This window comes from Triplophysa dalaica, chromosome 19, assembly GCF_015846415.1.
Source record: "Triplophysa dalaica isolate WHDGS20190420 chromosome 19, ASM1584641v1, whole genome shotgun sequence".
In the NCBI taxonomy this organism is placed as follows: domain Eukaryota; kingdom Metazoa; phylum Chordata; class Actinopteri; order Cypriniformes; family Nemacheilidae; genus Triplophysa; species Triplophysa dalaica.
In genome coordinates this window covers 17,056,086-17,072,909 of record NC_079560.1, presented here as the reverse complement: position 1 = coordinate 17,072,909, position 16,824 = coordinate 17,056,086, and the positions used below count along the sequence as shown (strand labels likewise).

At 36.8% G+C, this 16,824-nt stretch overlaps 2 protein-coding genes across 2 annotated transcripts; both read right to left on the bottom strand.

The window, feature by feature from the left end:
• Positions 1–337: 337 nt before the first annotated feature.
• Positions 338–7,930, bottom strand: LOC130408303 (5-hydroxytryptamine receptor 2A). Its single transcript, XM_056731791.1, has 4 exons — positions 7,814–7,930; positions 5,220–5,597; positions 4,163–4,363; positions 338–2,203 (listed from the first exon to the last, which is right to left on the bottom strand). Exons 2-4 carry the CDS (start codon positions 5,515–5,517, stop codon positions 1,602–1,604), a joined length of 1,101 nt encoding a protein of 366 aa, XP_056587769.1. The 5' UTR covers positions 5,518–5,597; positions 7,814–7,930; the 3' UTR covers positions 338–1,601.
• Positions 7,931–9,092: 1,162 nt separating this feature from the next.
• On the bottom strand, positions 9,093–16,308 carry LOC130407435 (G2/mitotic-specific cyclin-B3-like). Its single transcript, XM_056730253.1, has 11 exons — positions 16,013–16,308; positions 15,716–15,799; positions 15,170–15,270; positions 14,969–15,089; positions 14,609–14,722; positions 13,701–13,793; positions 13,328–13,465; positions 12,274–12,429; positions 12,009–12,158; positions 9,709–9,839; positions 9,093–9,592 (listed from the first exon to the last, which is right to left on the bottom strand). The coding sequence occupies exons 1-11, from the start codon at positions 16,070–16,072 to the stop codon at positions 9,511–9,513; spliced, it is 1,230 nt and encodes a 409-aa protein (XP_056586231.1). The 5' UTR covers positions 16,073–16,308; the 3' UTR covers positions 9,093–9,510.
• Between the last annotated feature and the right edge of the window lie 516 nt (positions 16,309–16,824).

Here is a 16,824-nt window from a genome sequence, read left to right as displayed (position 1 = left end):
CCCCTGGTCCAAAGACATGCATGGTAGGTTGATTGGCATCTCTGGAAAAATTGTCCGTAGGGTGTGAGTGCGTGAGTGAATGAGTGAGTGTGTGTGCCCTGCGATGGGTTGGCACTCCATCCAGGGTGTATCCTGCCTTGATGCCCGATGACTCCTGAGATAGGCGCAGGCTCGCCGTGACCCGAGGTAGTTCGGATAAGCGGTAGAGAATGGAATGGAATATGTAAAATCCTTTTTTCGAAAAGATCAAAAATATAATTACGTTATTCACATTTTTTTATTGTGGTTTATCTTGTTTCAAATTAGACATGATAGTGTTTTAAGCATCATCGTCGTAACAACTTAATTGAATAATTCATATCCACATTAAATAGATGCCACCGCTTGATGGCGCTGTTCCACTAAAAACAGTTTTGGTAACACCGTCAATGCTGGACTTTTACAGTCTTCAACAATTTAACTGATTCAAATGAGCCCACAGAAGTATGCTGTGCAGTTAGATCAGGTTGTGTGATCAGGTTGCATATGAACATATTTCACAGGGTGGGGAAAGATAGCAATATACTCTTATGCATTAGGTGTTCCTGCTGTCTTGTTAACAAATGCAACCAGAAAACAAAGATTAGAAGTGCTTAATGTTTTCTATGAGTTATAAACAATAAATGTGCTTTTTAACCAGTGCTGAAATCACATTACAAAAATGGTTTAAATAGGAAAAAAAGTTTACAAAAGTTTTGTAAAAATATCCCTACAGTAGGATTTTCCCTGTCAAGCATGAGATTTTATAATTCATAATTACAAAAAATATTTTCGAGTAATAAAAAAGTAAATAGAGACCATAAACCATTTGAAAACATGATTGTGAATTTTACAAACCCTTATATGTTCATTAACATTTCATTCACACACACATACATACACTTCATGTTAATTTTATTAAGGATACTGAAGTAAAGTATTTTAATTTTAGTTTAATTGTATTTTTGTACAGGCCCAAGAAAAATGTATGGGGGGGAAATACCCCGCTAAGCACCCAACCTCCCCCCAGGCCAGGCCCTGATTTTAAGTATACTACTAAGTACTTCTAATATACTTGTGAGTATAGTAAACTGACCCACTTTTCAGTTTATGAAATAATAATTTTATAAAGTATACCCTAAGTAATCTTTGAGTCTTCTGAGAAGTACCTCACGCATATTACTAAGATAAAAAATCAGCATAGTTATTTTTAGTTTAAAATACCATAAAGAAGTATACTTAAGGTACAGCACAGCTGAATAAACTGTGATAGTCTCTCAGAGAAGTTGTTTTCGTATATCCTCTTTAAAGCACGGTCAGTACAGGTCTGAAAGCAAAGCTCATAACAAGTCCCGATTTAAAACCACATAGATTTTTCCACTGTGGCACCATGAGTTTTGAGGTTTAGAACTGTCACCACACTTGCATGTAACTGGTTATGAACTGAAGAACGCTACAGTGTCAAGAGTATTCATTCTGTTTGGGCATGGTAACCTCCCCTGCAGCCAAACTTTTTCACTCACTTGTGGGCATTTTTGGCTTCACCGGAAAAGAGTTTTGCTTTTTCTTCCCTTTGCAATGTCTCATTGATATTTGCATTGCAGGTATCGGCTGAAGGCATGCCGGTAGGTCTTGTTGAAGAGTGTGTAGATCAGAGGGTTCACACCAGAGGAGACATAACCCACCCACACAAAAACATTCATGAGGTGCTCAAGATGCTCACAGTTGTCCTGGCAGACAGCGATGACCACATTGGTGATGAAGAACGGACACCACATCACCAGAAAGAGGAAAAACACAATGCCCAGAACTTTACAGGCCCGTTGCTCATTTCTAATAGCTTTCATCATTCCTTGTCTAACTTGAGCTTCACTTCTAACCTGATGCTTTTTAAGCAAAAATGTGGGCATCAGGGAGGAGGGGCTGTTTTTAAGCACACTAGTGTCACTTGTCTCAGTGGAGGAACATTTGGAGTATCTCTTGGTCTCTTGAGGAAAGGCACTGCTTTGTTGTTGGAGAACACGGAGGGTGAGGTAGTAGCAGACCACCATGATGACCAGAGGAACGAAGAAGGCAATGAACGAACCGATGAGAACAAACAAAGGCTCATTCAAAACACAAGTGCCGTTCACAAGCACCTTCTCCTTATCCTGGAAGCCCATCACAGGAATGGGAAGTGACAGCACTGAGGGTGGAAAAGGATAGAGAGACACAAGGAGACAAAAATTAGGGATCATCAAAGCATTAGATGTTGTAATGCTTTAAATAAATACCAATATGCTATATCTATACCTATAGATTAATAGCAAGGTATTTAAATGTTGTGCTTGTAGGAGCATCTACCGGAAGGCAGGCAACAAACACATTTAGATTTAGTTTCACACCTTCACTACCTTTTTAGTTGTGTTTTTCAGACATGCTCTTCAGTTACATTAACATTTATGCATTTGGCAGACGCTTTTATCCAAAGCGACTTACATTGCATTATCCTATACATTTATACAAAGGTATGTGCTATCCCATGGGCTGGACTGGACTGCTCCCGATCCTAAACTTCACCTTTGAAGATTGACATTTTCCAAGATATTTTAGATAAATTTTACAAACTAACTGTAATGGAGTTATAAATATAACAGACAGGTCCTACAGACAACTCTTTATAGGCAGACATTATCTCAAAGGGACATCCTATGGAAAAGTTGTTAATATGTATTATTATACCGTTCATGTTTTTATAAAAAAATTGTCTCTGCTGTTTGTGTTTTCTGTAGGCAAACAGCTGTTTTCCAACAATGCAGGATTTTAAAACAAAATCCATTTGAATTCCATTTCAATTGTGTTGTTTCAATTGCTGTTTGACATGAGTAACTATATAATATAACACAAATGTAAGTTTTAATTTTGTCGATTTCGATTTATTATGACTTGACAGATATTTTAAAGGTCACAATTCTCGAAAATGTAGATGGGAACAAACAATTAAATTGCTGCTCAGAGATTCACAAAAAATTTCAGTCATGTCGGTGGTAAGACTGGTCTTCAAAGGCTAAACTTGTCACGTTTTTTTTACTTAAGACTGCACACAAATGAGCTTGGCATGTTTACATCTGAGTGACTAGTTTCTTAGTTACATTTACATTTAGTCATTTAGCAAATGCTTTTATCAAAAGCGACTGACAAATGAGGTAAACAATTGCAGCAATTGGAACAACATAAGGACAAGAAAAAGCATGATCACAGGAAAACTGGTCTCATATAGCCTACCACCAAGGGTAAGGTATTTATCCACCAAGGGTAAGGTATTTATTTAAAACAAATGTAAGAGGTAGAAGTCAGAACTAATCGGTCAGGTGCTGAAGGAAGAGATGCGTTTTCAGCCGATTCTTAATGATGGCTACAGAATCTGCTCATCTTGTAGCAATTCATTCCACAAATGTGGATCAGATCCAGAGAAGGTACGTGAGAGTGATTTTTTCCCTTTTTGGGATGGTAACAGACATTGTTTGTTTGCAGAGAGTAGGGATCTGACGGGTACATAAGTCTTTATTAGCGAGTGAAGGGGTGTCGAACCAGTGGTGGTCTTGTAGACCAAGATTAACAGTAGGGTGTGGGTTTGAGCATTGTGGTTCAAATTCACATGACAGTGTGTTTGATTATCTGTCTTTGATGTGTGATGCCCAGTTTCAACTTTTCAAAAGTCACGTAGCGTTAAGGCGATGCTGTAATGCAGTAACATTGAACATGTGTCTGAAAAGAAGGATTTGCGCTACCTGAATGTGATGTTTTTTCTAAAGTAATTAAGGTAAACAGAGCAGATTACATCACAGCTATTGCTAAACATTCTGGTCTTTCTCTTTTAGCACTTAATGAAACCTGGATCAAGCTAGAGGACACTGCCACACCGGCTGCTCTCTCAAATAACTACACTTTCTACCACAGCCCACGCATATCAGGGCGGGGTGGAGGAACCTGTCTACTTATGCCGACTGGAAATTCAAACAGCTGGCACCCTCGTGTTACAACATCTTCTTCGAGTCGCATACTGTTACTATCATCCACCCTGTTAAAACTAATGTTGTGTTTATCTATCGTCTAGGTAATGGCAAAGAGGTTTTTTTGTGGCTTTACCAGTTTTCATTCTCACCTATAGATATGGTCCAAACAGTGATGATTTTGAGCTTGGCCTTTAAAGACGAGTTGCTGCGGCTGTAAAGGATTGGATTACAAATGCCAATATAGCGGTCGAGAGAGATGGCGCACAGATGCATGATAGAGGCTGTGGAGAACAGAACATCCAGGAAGATCCACATGGGACACAGCTCTTCAGGGAGAGGCCAGGTGTAGTCTAAAGACACAGGAGCAGTACAGAGGATAACATTTCTTTTTTACCTAATCGTCATTGAGGTTTCACACACCAATATACTGATATAAAGGGGATAGTTCACCCGAAAATGAAAATTATTTCATCATTTACTCACTCTCACATAATTCCAAACCTGTATAACTCTCTTTCTTAGATATTTTTAAGAATGTTGATAAACAAACAATTCCCCTCATTAAAGCTGAAGTTTGTAAAATCCACCGCTAAAGAGCGCACGATCAAACAACAACAATGGCGTTGCTTGTGAATGAGCGTGGAATGATGGGATCTGTTGTCTTCAACTACACCGTTGAAAGCCATCAATCAGACGGGAACGAGAAATCATGTTAGTATAATATAATTGTGGCCTTTAAATAAGTGACTGCTCGAAACAAGCTAGTGGCTTGCTAGATGCTAGACACTACTTCCGCATTTGTCCATGACACTGTTGTCATGTGGTTTCTACGTCATTAAAGGCGGTAACAAAGGGGAACGCGGATATAACACCATTGACAGGCGACTGCACAGCCCAGTGTTACTGTGTTACTGAGGTATTGTAAGTACTCAGCTTAACAAAATATATAACACTGGCCAGAATTGTTACAAACTGCACCTTTAACTTCCATTGTAAGGACAAATTATCTTCCTTTTTTAGTCAAACAATTCTTTAATGACACAAGAGTGAAAAGAATATAACAGAATATTTCGTTTTTGGGTGAACTACAAGTTTCTCACGTCTATTTCATAATTATAAGATGTTTGCATTGTCCTTGACAATTAAGAAAATAACTAAAAAGATGTCTGATCATTTATGTAGGTGGTTTGAATGAAGTCTGCTTACTGTATAGAATATTGATAAGCGAGACTGGCATAACTAAGAAGCCCACCAGCATGTCCGCCACGGCCAGTGAGCAAAGAAAGAAGTTGGTGGCATTGTGCAGCTTGCTTTCGAGGGACACTGCCATAATGACTAGTATATTCCCAGCAATGGTGAAGAATGTAATCACTAGAATGAACAAGGCTGGCCAGTTTTTCTCTCCAGCTTGTGTGACCTCCATCTCCGAGAAGTTGGATTTGAAAAAGCTGTGGTTGATGTTCACAGAGTGATTCCACAGAAACGTATCATTTGATGTGGCCATTGTGCTAACGTAACCAGTCTCTGATGTCAAGTGACTTCAGGTCGTCTTTATCAGATCAGCTGAGCTTGGTTGCGTCACACCTAATAATGACAGCAAGGTTAGATAAAGTCACAGAATAAGAACAAACAAAATTAAACATATCTGAAAATCAAATCCACCAACACAAATCTTGGTATATATTCAATATGCCTATTAGCATACATCACAGAACATAGCATATAAACATATTTAGATATAAGCATCTGCTAAATTCCTTGATATAAAATGCATTTCAATTGTTTTTATATAAACAATCACAAGACAAAATCCCATTTACATTTCATTATTAAAATATAAAATGGCACAAAATGATAGTACTGTTAGTCCTGAAGTAAGCTTAATTGACTTTGAGTGAACTATAGTGCAGCCATGTTTACCTATCAACATACAAACCTAGAACCTGAAACCCGAGAAACAGTCCTTCATAATTTCACATCTTTATATCTCAAAAACCCCTGAAGATAAAAACACGGTGTGTTTTCTACTGTTTGTTCTTCTGCTGGGTCTGATGCATCTCTCTTGCCTCAAAATAAAAGGGCACTTCTGTTTTATCAAATGATCTACATCATCCGTGCGAGGAAAGAAGGGAAGGTCAAAATTCCCATCAGCTCAGTTTGTAGCATGTAAACAGCCTGACAGTTCGTGCTGAGCCTTTGATAACAAATATTGACACATGCAAACTCAGCATTTGTTTAAACTCAGCATGTCCTATCACACTTAAGATATCCAAGATATAAGCTTCACAATTGAACTTAATTATACATAACTGACTTGAGTTCTATGTATTTAAAGTTTATTTGACTCATAAAGCTAAATATGTTTTACTTAAACATGTATTGTTTAACTTAAGTTTTTAAGTAGTTAATGTTGAGTTTGTTTTAACAGATTTTGGGGTCAATAATAAACACTTTCTTGCTTCATTTAACCTAACAGCTGGGTTTCCCCCATTCGACCCAAAAAAAACCAGCATATTTTAGAGAGTATTATGCAATACTATTAGAATACACTGTATGTTTCCATATGCATTAATCACAAATGAGATCTCTTTGCTATATCAGGTGTTTCTCTATCAGAATAAATGGAAAGTGGAAACTTTGCTTAAGTCTTCTATGAGATAAAAAAGACTGAAAATCTCACAATTTTCTCCATTAGAGTTTCAGAACATTTCTCATCAAATCGTTCCAAATCCAGTTATATTTTTATGATATTATTGTTATTTTATCTTTATTTGCAATTTTGCAGAAACATCTTAGACTTGATACTCAAATACACATAACACAACTGTGAACTCCGTCAAACTTTTAGAGCTATGAAAGAGCAATTTCTGAGCAATAACATTTTTCTGGATCTGTACACGTATCCTTCTCAGCACTATCATGTTACTTGAAGTAACAAAATCATTTTGCTGTGCATTACTTTAATTTTCAAAGAGTTGAGTTGTTAAAGCCCTCTGATAACCTTTGATAACATGCACAGCATCTTGTGCCTTATCGCTTTGCACAATATTTGGCAACTGTTATTTACCATTTGAAACAGTCACAGAGAAACTGCTACTTTGTATTTCAAATCCATTTCCTCAATCCCTTTTTTCCGTGGCAAGAGAACAGAACATTAATTTGCATTGTGAGAAATATGGACATGTTACAATAAAGCACAGGTCAGCTTTAAGAATTCCTTAAGAAATGAATCTTGCAAGCAAATATATATTGTACGTATGCAAATTGTGTTCTCCCAGCCTTATTGCATTCTTTCAAGAATGCCACAGGCGGTTTGCAAGCTCAAACAAGAGTCAACAAGAATGCATAGCAGCACTTGTTCTCAAGGAAATGTAAGAAGATCATTAAACAAATGTTTGGAAAAAACGTATGATATTTTGCTAGTAAAGAAGGAAGGTTACTATAGAAACTTACAGCTGAAAAGTGTAACGAATAATACAATTAAGGAATAAACGATTTGCTGCAAATGTCAGGTGTATCACGTTCACAATTGTTGCCAAAATTATATAAAGTATATATGTATATATATGTATATATAATTTTTTTTAAGTTTGATACATCTGAGATCCGGTCCCTCAATGTTCATTTCTTACAATCGATGTCCACTTTTTTCCCTAGCAGTTTTATTATATGTTAATGTCACATGTTATAAGTTATATGCTGATCATTTTTTCCACAATTCTGTCTCTAAAAAGTTGACATTGAAATTTTAAGAAACCAATTTATTCCAATTAAAGAGAAGCAAGCAGGAAGACTCTTACCCTATTATCTTATGTGAAGTCATAATGAGCCTGTTTTTCAGATCCCCAACGTTTCTTTTGAAGTGTCATTTATCACTGCTGAAGAAAGGTGTTGCCAAATGAGAAACAGGTTGCGATGAGGTTGCTGCTCAAGTGAATTATGGGGATTGGTTCGCACAGAAGTCATTCATTGCACATAATAATTCAGTATTATGGAAAAGTGTAAATACTGAAAAGAGAATTGTACATGGTTATGTGGGGGTGAGGAAAACTGTCAAATTTCTTTACGTATGATCTATTTGTAAAACTGTTTCCTAATTTCTATTGATATTTCTGTTTTTGAACATAACACTTCTCAATAATACTCTCATTCTTTAACATTAGTTAATGCATTTGTTAATGTAAGGCAAGAATGAGCAATTAAATCTTTACAGCGTTTTTATCTTTATAAGTTAACACAATGCAGTTGTTTATTGCTTGTTCATGTTATTTCTTTGTGCATAAACTGATACAACGATCTTTACAGAATCACCTCAGTGGTGCCGAGTCTGGTCAAAACGTTGACTGTGTTTGACATTTTCAGAGTCCAGTGAGACAGGAATAACAGACACTTTTCACAGTGCAGGTTGCTCATTTAAAAAGAACCTGAGGCAACTTGCAACAGCAGATTGGTTATAGTTGTTCTGTAAAGTCAATTAATTCAATTCCATCTGCTAAATACACATTGGTGAATTCTTATAAATTCCAAATGTTTGCCTTTATCATCTTTAATCAAAAATGTATGAAGACAATGAACTTCCTTTTCGCCTAACACATATTTAATTCAACCCTGCCCCTCCCACAGTTTGACATACAGAGACCATTTTTCATCCGATGGAGAAACTTCATCTTCCATCCCACATATTTTTCAACCGATTTACTAGAAATATCCCAGGTAAAAAAATGTAATACTATATTCCACAATCTAAAGTACAGAAAGCAGGCACTCTGTCCATTTACATAACATTTTGTTGAATAAACAGTTAAGGTATTTAGACGGTAAACCGCAGACATGAAGTGCACTCCAAACCAAAAAATGTGTTTTGACACTTTGTCTCAATTGTAACAGTTGCTTTCCTTATGCAGCATAAACAGAAGCAAACGCCTCACTGTAGTAAAAAATTCCACTATTTAAAACACTACCCTTAAAACTATAATAATAATGCTGCTATTCAAAATGTATTCGATGAATTGTATTGTGCATAATATGAGTGCAATTATGTTCTGAATAAGGTATAAAAAAACAGAACTAGAATAGAACAAGAGGGACCATCTTCTTTATTTTTTTTAAAGCAAAGCTATTTAAAAATAGCAATATTGAAACAAAATGGTTTTGTTAAGAAATATCATGATAAATAACATTGTAAAAGACATTTACATAAAATACAAATTATTTTGCGTTTATCCATATAAATTTGCAAATAACAATGCAAAAACATTTGAATTACAATAAAGGCATAATATTACTTTTTATATAAACAATTGCTAAAAAAACAAGTTTAAGAACACCTTAAAATAATCTGGTAACAGTCTTGTGAGTTTCGGTCTAATGCGTGCCAAAACATTAGCACACGTTAATAATTATTTTACAAAACTACAACAGCACTAAGCATTATTACATGTCTTTATACAAATGAATAAATAATGTATTTACAATGCAGGAATAACGTGTAACAATCTCAAGATTCGCAATGCACTGTCAATGCCTCTTCCAGTGTATCGATATGAACCAAGGGAATTTTTGCCACCTCAAAAAAGACTCTGTCGACACAAATACACACAAAGACAAAAGGATCATGAATGAAAGAGGATATAAACCAATTGAAAATTCCACCTAATGCTCTGTAATATGACCTTAGTGATTTGTCTAGAATTACCTGTGAGAGTATTTGTTGTCAACAGCTTTAAGTTTGTCATTTGAAGGGCTTGCCAGCATTGCATACAACCTCCTGACCAAACAACTCAAGTCAGTTGATGCATAGCCGGTATGATACTGCAAAATTGGAGTCTGTGAAAAAACATCCGCAAAGGTTACAAACTAGATTCACAATAGACATTAAGATGATTCTAAAAACAAAAGCTGTCAGAATGTATTCTAATACAGAAATCATCACACTTGCTATTTGCCAATGATGGAACTAAACCTCTGTTCCACTGAAATCACATGAAATGTCTTCACAACCCATGTTATTTCTGCAATGTGATGTATTTCTATTGAGGATTATCAGTGAGAAAAAACATCTTGAGCAGGACTTCATGAATTCATCAGGAAGTGATTATGGCATGGAGTGTTTTTGGTGGAATTAAGAAGACTTTCTTCTGCAGGACACAAAAGAAGATATTTTGAGGACTTCCATTGTATGGACACAAAACCACCGAGGCATTTCTCAAAATATCTTCTTTGTGTTTGACAGAAGAAAGACTCATATACAGGTTTAGAATTACAATATACAGTTGAAAGAAAATGTATGTGAACCCTTTGGGCTTACTTGGATTTCCTCATAAATTGGTCATAAAATGTGTTCTGATCTTCATCTAAGTCACAACAATAGAGAAACACAGTCTGCTTAAACTAATACCGCACAAACATTATACGTTTTCATGTTTTTATTGAACACAACATGTAAACATTCATAGTGCAGGGTGGAAAAAGTATGTGAACCTTTGGGTTTAATAACTGGTTGTCCCTCCTTTGGCAGCAATAACCTCAAACAAACGTTTCCTATAGTTGCAGATCAGACCTGCACAACGGTCAGGAGAAATTTTGGACCATTCCTCTTTACAAAGTGTTTCAGTTCAGCAATATTCTTGGGATGTCTGGTGTGAATCGCTCTCTTGAGGTCATGCCACAGCATCTCAATCGGGTTGAGGTCAGGACTCTGACTGGGCCACTCCAGAAGGCGTATTTTCTTCTGTTGAAGCCATTCTGTTGTTGATTTACTTCTATGCTTTGGGTCGTTGTCCTGTTGCATCATCCATCCTCTGTTAAGCTTCAGTTGGCGGACATATGGTCTTAAGTTTTGCTGCAAAATGTCTTGATAAACTTTGGAATTCATTTTTCCATCGATGACAGTAATACGTCCAGGCCCTGAGGCAGCCCCAAACCATGATGCCCCCTCCACAATATTTCACAGTTGGGATGAGGTTTTGATGTTGGTGTGCTGTGCCTTTTGTTCTCCACACATAGCGTTGTGTGTTCTTTCCAAACAACTCAATTTTGGTTTCATCTGTCCACAGAATGTTTTGCCAGTAGTGCTGTGGAACATCCAGGTGCTCTTTTGCAAACTTCAAACGTGCTGCAATGTTTTTTTTGGACAGCAGTGGCTTCCTCCGTGGTGTCCTCCCATGAAGTCCATTCTTGTTTAATGTTTTCCTTATTGTAGATTTGTCAACAAAAATGTAAGCATGTGCCAGAGATTTCTCTAAGTGTTTAGCTGACACTCTAGGATTCTTCTTCACCTCATTGAGCATTCTGCGCTGTGCTCTTGCAGTCATCTTTACAGGACGACCACGCCTAGGGAGTGTAGCAACAGTGCTGAACTTTCTCCATTTGTAGACAATCTGTCTTACCGTGGACACATGGACATCAAGGCTTTTAGATATACTTTTGTAGCCCTTTCCAGCTTTATGTAAGTCAACAATTCTTGATCGTAGGTCTTCGGAGAGCTCTTTTGTGCGAGGCATGGTTCACATCAGACAACGCTTCTTCAGAACAGCAAACTCAAAACTGGTGTGTGTTTTTTATTAGACAGGCCAGCTTTAATCAACACATCCAATCTTGACCCCAGGTTGGCTGACTCCTGGCTCCAATTAGCTCTTGGAGAAGTCATTAGCCTAGGGTTTCACATACTTTTTCCACCCTGCACTATGAATGTTTACATTTAATAAAAACATGAAAACGTATAATGTTTGTCAGGTATTAGTTTAAGCAGACTGTGTTTCTCTATTGTTGTGACTTAGATGAAGATCAGAACACATTTTATGACCAATTTATGAAGAAATCCAAGTAAGCCCAAAGGGTTCACATACTTTTTCTTTCAACTGTAAATAAATGAAAGAATAGGATGATCCTTTAAGTCAATTGGCAACAGTGAAAAGGTAATATGTCATGCATCCATTCTCAATACATCCAGTCAACAAATTCTCCTTGGACCTTAATGTGTCCCTTTTTTCTTACCCATCCTCCCAGGTCTTTGGTAATGAGAGCTAACAGAAGGCAGGCGCAGGCCAGTCGAGACGATCTCTCTGACACGAGCTCTACCTCCAGTAGGCTCAACTCACAGATGTAGCGTGCTAGTGTGAGCGTCTCCATATTCACACCGGCTACCTATGACGTTCATTTTGTTATGAGAAATTGACGGAAGAACAGAACATTTAGTAGAAGTCAAGTGTAACATGGCAACAAAATGTAATATATGGTTACAACTGTCCTCAATCCTGACCTTTGCGTAGCGTCTCAGGAACCGGTAAGGCACGGGAATGTTAATATCAAAGTTGAGTGCCTGCAAAATGTTCACTTCCATAGACAGTAGCTCCCGTCTTTTGTAGGCATCATCACAAATGTAAAGGAAGTCATCAACACACGGAGGACAATGTTCCTGGTGACAAGACCACACATTTGAATTATTGTGTGAGCAATACCTTTAAAGAAACAGTTCAGTTCAGAAACAGATCTACAGTGATTCATTAGATCATCAGCCCTCAATGGAAGGTATGTGCCACAGGTGCCTGAAACTAACAGTATTGGTGATTACCAATACATTTGTTTTGTTTCGGTTATGACTATCTAACAGTATATGTAAGCTATTTATTCACTGTAGTACTTCTCATGTCAAATATTGTCATTTTAGTTATCCATGAATTATCAAATTTACTGTTTTAGAAGAAAGGCAATACAAATAGCAAAAAAGCTATTTGCTATTTTTCTTTCAGATGCCCAATTACAGTTATTTACTTGCACAGATTTAATGGTTGAATGTTGATAATAACCTTTTAAGTTTTAAACAAGTTTTTGACAGCTTCCTAAAATATTGGTGTTTTCTATTATGGCAGGAATAAATTTGTTAAGCACCCTATACGACCTCCTTTTTTCAGCTAAATGTAAAAACATCCATCTTTACAGTACATATCTATATTGACACTCCATAAAGCATAATCCAAAATCAGTACATAAATCTTCTCGTTACATTCACATTTAGCACTCTTATGGGTTTGTTTTGGTTACAATTTCGCTATGTTATCTGTTTCCCCTCAAAGACATTTTGAACCCACTGTAGTTGTTTAGAAAACTTTCATGATGGATGGATGTACTTTTTGGACCCACATACTGATATTACGTGAAAATAAAGTATTTAAAACAGTGTTTGACTGAAGAAAGGCATTTATGTACAAATGGGATGGCATAGGTGTGAGTTCGGAGAAAATTTTCATTTTGCGGTTTAAAAATTAATTTTGCTTTCTATTGTTGATAGAAAGCAAAATATCTTGTTCCTTCACCTCAAACTTGGCAGCGATGAGCATGGCAGTGGAGCCGATGAGCTGCAATGACTCCCTCATAACAACATCCACTGACAGGTAATGATCTGTGATCTTCACAGCCAAATAAAGCGTCTCGTGGTTCAACTCAAAGTTTTCCTTCATCCACAGGGAGACAATGAAGACACATTACAAAGAATAACAATAACTTACCACAGTGAAAGTTAACCACTATGTAGTCATCTCTATGTAAAACAGTAGTGATAGTTTATATACATCAAGATATGACTTAAGATTAGCTAAACAATATTATCAAACTGTGATTTAAACATAAAAGCATTTTGTGTTGCAAGGACCCTGCTGGTTCCCACCCTTAGTAAATTACATCACTCACCTGTACCTCCACCATCCAGTCAACCAGAACACCCCTCATGTCTTGTGTTAGGTCTGGCTGCTTCTGCATATAATCACTTAATACAAAACTCTCCTGTGCAGGGAAAAAAAATCAGTTAACATTTTTGTGCGGAAACCCTATATGCTAAAGTTAAAGGATTTTTTTTGCAATCTGAGTTCTTTGCAAAGTTAAACGTGCTTTCATCTCATGCCTGACATGGTCAACTTGTCAAAAAATTTAAAAGCACGCCCACCCGTCAACCCATGAGAGCGAGATGATTTATGTGTTAATTTTTTATATATCAAACTGCAATTGGTTTGTTTTGATTTAAGCCACAATATCTAAAAAACAAATACAGCAAAGTAACACAATAAAAACATGATTAAACAAAGTTGTCATTTTGGAAACAAACTCTTATTATGGTAAAATTACATAAAAGGTTTTGTTGGACATCAAAACATAAAGAACGTAATTATTAAACATGCATGCAATTGCAATTACATGCATGAGTATTGTCCACATTTTCAGTTAGCAATCCACGAGCAAAAAATTCCCTGATCTAACATAAAGCCTGTGCTCTGTTTATACTGCAGGTATAACCAGGGTTTGAATTGTGGGGATTGAGTCCAGAGAGTGAATTTCAAGGGCAGAGCAAGTTCCCCCTGAAAATGTCAAATCCATGAATCTTTAATCCACAAAATATCCCCCAAATGCAATGGACATTTGATACATAAAATATAGTGGAATTTTCCACATCTATTGTATAAAAAAAAAAGAGAAACGTCCCCCAACTAGTGAGTCTCTGCCATTTCTACAACAGCAAAGAGAGCTTTAACCAAGTCGTCCAATGCATTACCAACTTTCACATTTCCATCTGAATGTGTGACATCTCATGCAACAAATCCCACCTCTCTGTTCTTGAGGTAGTCAAAGATGTCTTTGGCATACTCTGGTGTCATTAAACAATCACCGATGTGTTCCTTATCAATGTCAAACTCCTCAGGCACCCGGGCAACACAAACCTTGTAAACACAGACAGCAAGAGAAAACTTTACAGAAGAAAGAATGAATTTAAGGTACTATAATACTTTGATTTCTGACAAAAAAGGTTTGGGGTTTCCTTCAGGCAAAGGCAAATAATATTGTCAAATATTTATATTACGTAGTGTAAAGAGACGGATCAGCAGATATTCTGCTCTGGGCCAAATTGGAATGCTGAAAAAAAAAATTTGTGACACTTAAAGTAAAAGAGTTCATAGGAGTTAAACCTTTTGCTGTTGGACTGTCGACTGCTCATCAGGTTGACACACACTGAAGCAATCTTCTGGCAATCCCTCTGCTTTAAATTCAGCTTTCTTAGGCTGTTCTTCAGAAGAGGAATCCTTACAACTGCAGAATTGAAGGACAAATTAGCCAATTAGACCTGTAAACTTCTGAACCAGTACATTTACATTCAATGAGTGAATTACTCTTTCTGGATGACACGAGTCTTGGTGATCACTTTGCGGTTTGGAGCCTTATAGACTGTTATTGACTTATTTCCTTGGATGCCTGTCTGGATTTTGGTCGTCTGTGGAAACAAAAATGGTGTTCTGAACAGTTAAGCCTTTTTATATTTTGTTATACAGTGAAATCCCAGTCTTTGACCTCAAGGTCCACTTCATTGCCCACAACAATATTTAAAGGCCCATTAAACACAATTTCTACACAATACAATGATACATATAAATTACAATTTCTTTATTTGTCACTGTGCGATACCATTTCAAACATATCAAACTTCTTTTAGTGAAATGTTTTGCTTATTCACATTTGTGAGTGTGACTTTACACTTCAATTACATTTATGCATTTGTGCATCATAAATTTTCTATCCGAAGCAAATTACAATTCTGTCATTGTATACATTTATCAGTTGATAGCAATATCCATATTTTATCTAAATATTATAACAAATACAAAACATCATGATGTTAATAAAGGTTACAAAAAGCCATTCTATAGTTCTTAGCTCACATTAGTCAGATCAACAAAGGCGGATCTTTTCTTAGGGCCTCCCTGGGGAGAGGAGGGCGTCCTCTTGACATTATAAACATCCTCCTGAAACAAACAAACAAAAACATCTACTTCTGTTCTGGAATAACAAACAATAATCAGGTGTATCGTGTATTTATAAAAGTCAAAGTCGTGTTCGTTTATTTATTGAGGATGCGTCGCTGCGCAGACCGATCAGCATACGACATCAAGAGAGAGATGGATTTGCATCAAAATAGCAACAAATTGATATTCTCACCTGATGTGATCAACGCTCACCTTATATTTGATATCAGACGAGCTTATTTTACTATTTGGACGTGGCATGACCTGTTTCATTGAAATCCTCGATCGCTGACTGATTTAAACCCCACAACAAAGATTGAGAAGAATCACCGGTTTTTCATGCAGCCTTAGGCGAAACGAAGTATCTTCTTTGGTAATTACCGACCATAAATTGGAGTTCTGTAGAATTCTTAAGTAAAACCGGTCTGCCCAGTTTTTGATGATATAAAATCTTTAGCGACTAGCATCGGTAAACAAACATGAGCGTCGCCTTCAAAGACAGCCTTCATTTGTTACTCACAACGGAAGCTGAATTCGAAACATGTCAGGGGAAGAGAGCTAGCCGCTGATTGGTCGCGTCCCGTGAAATCTCAGCCAATCAGCATTTTAAGATGAAAGTGCCTACCAATGTGCGTGGCGTGTCAATGACGTCTGGGTTGGCTGCATTAAAAATGAACCATTCGGAAAGCAGGTTACATTTTGAATAATCTGAACTTCATTTAAAGAAACGGAAAGATGCCAAAGACTGATATTAAAAAAAAAATTGGAGATGATCTCTTCTTTTAATCGTGCTGTTATTTTTATTTCTGGCAACATTTCATAAATGAAGTTTACGCCCTCTATAAAATGTTTGTTTTTCTTGTTCTTTCAAACACGTGTCAACTGTACCACATAACACGACGGCATGCCAACAGAACCTAACCTTCAAACCACGACTATTTCAAATGCAACTGAGAACAATACATACCAAGCATTTCCCCCCAGGCATTCGGGCAAACTCATTTTAACTATTATACTGCAAAACA

What these genes read in the sequence shown, in the direction of transcription:
- LOC130407435 (XM_056730253.1), bottom strand. Translation starts at nt 16,072, where the DNA reads ATGAAACAGGTCATGCCACGTCCAAATAGTAAAATAAGCTCGTCTGAT. An exon ending in TCATCGCTGCCAAGTTTGAG is followed by an intron (nt 12,430 to 13,327) that starts GTGAAGGAACAA and finishes TCTTGTCACCAG; the next exon opens with GAACATTGTCCTCCGTGTGT. An exon ending in CCAAAGACCTGGGAGGATGG is followed by an intron (nt 9,840 to 12,008) that starts GTAAGAAAAAAG and finishes GTTTTTTCACAG; the next exon opens with ACTCCAATTTTGCAGTATCA.
- LOC130408303 (XM_056731791.1), bottom strand. Translation starts at nt 5,517, where the DNA reads ATGGCCACATCAAATGATACGTTTCTGTGGAATCACTCTGTGAACATC. An exon ending in GCTTATCAATATTCTATACA is followed by an intron (nt 4,364 to 5,219) that starts GTAAGCAGACTT and finishes CTGTGTCTTTAG; the next exon opens with ACTACACCTGGCCTCTCCCT. An exon ending in TGTTTGGACCATATCTATAG is followed by an intron (nt 2,204 to 4,162) that starts GTGAGAATGAAA and finishes TTCCACCCTCAG; the next exon opens with TGCTGTCACTTCCCATTCCT.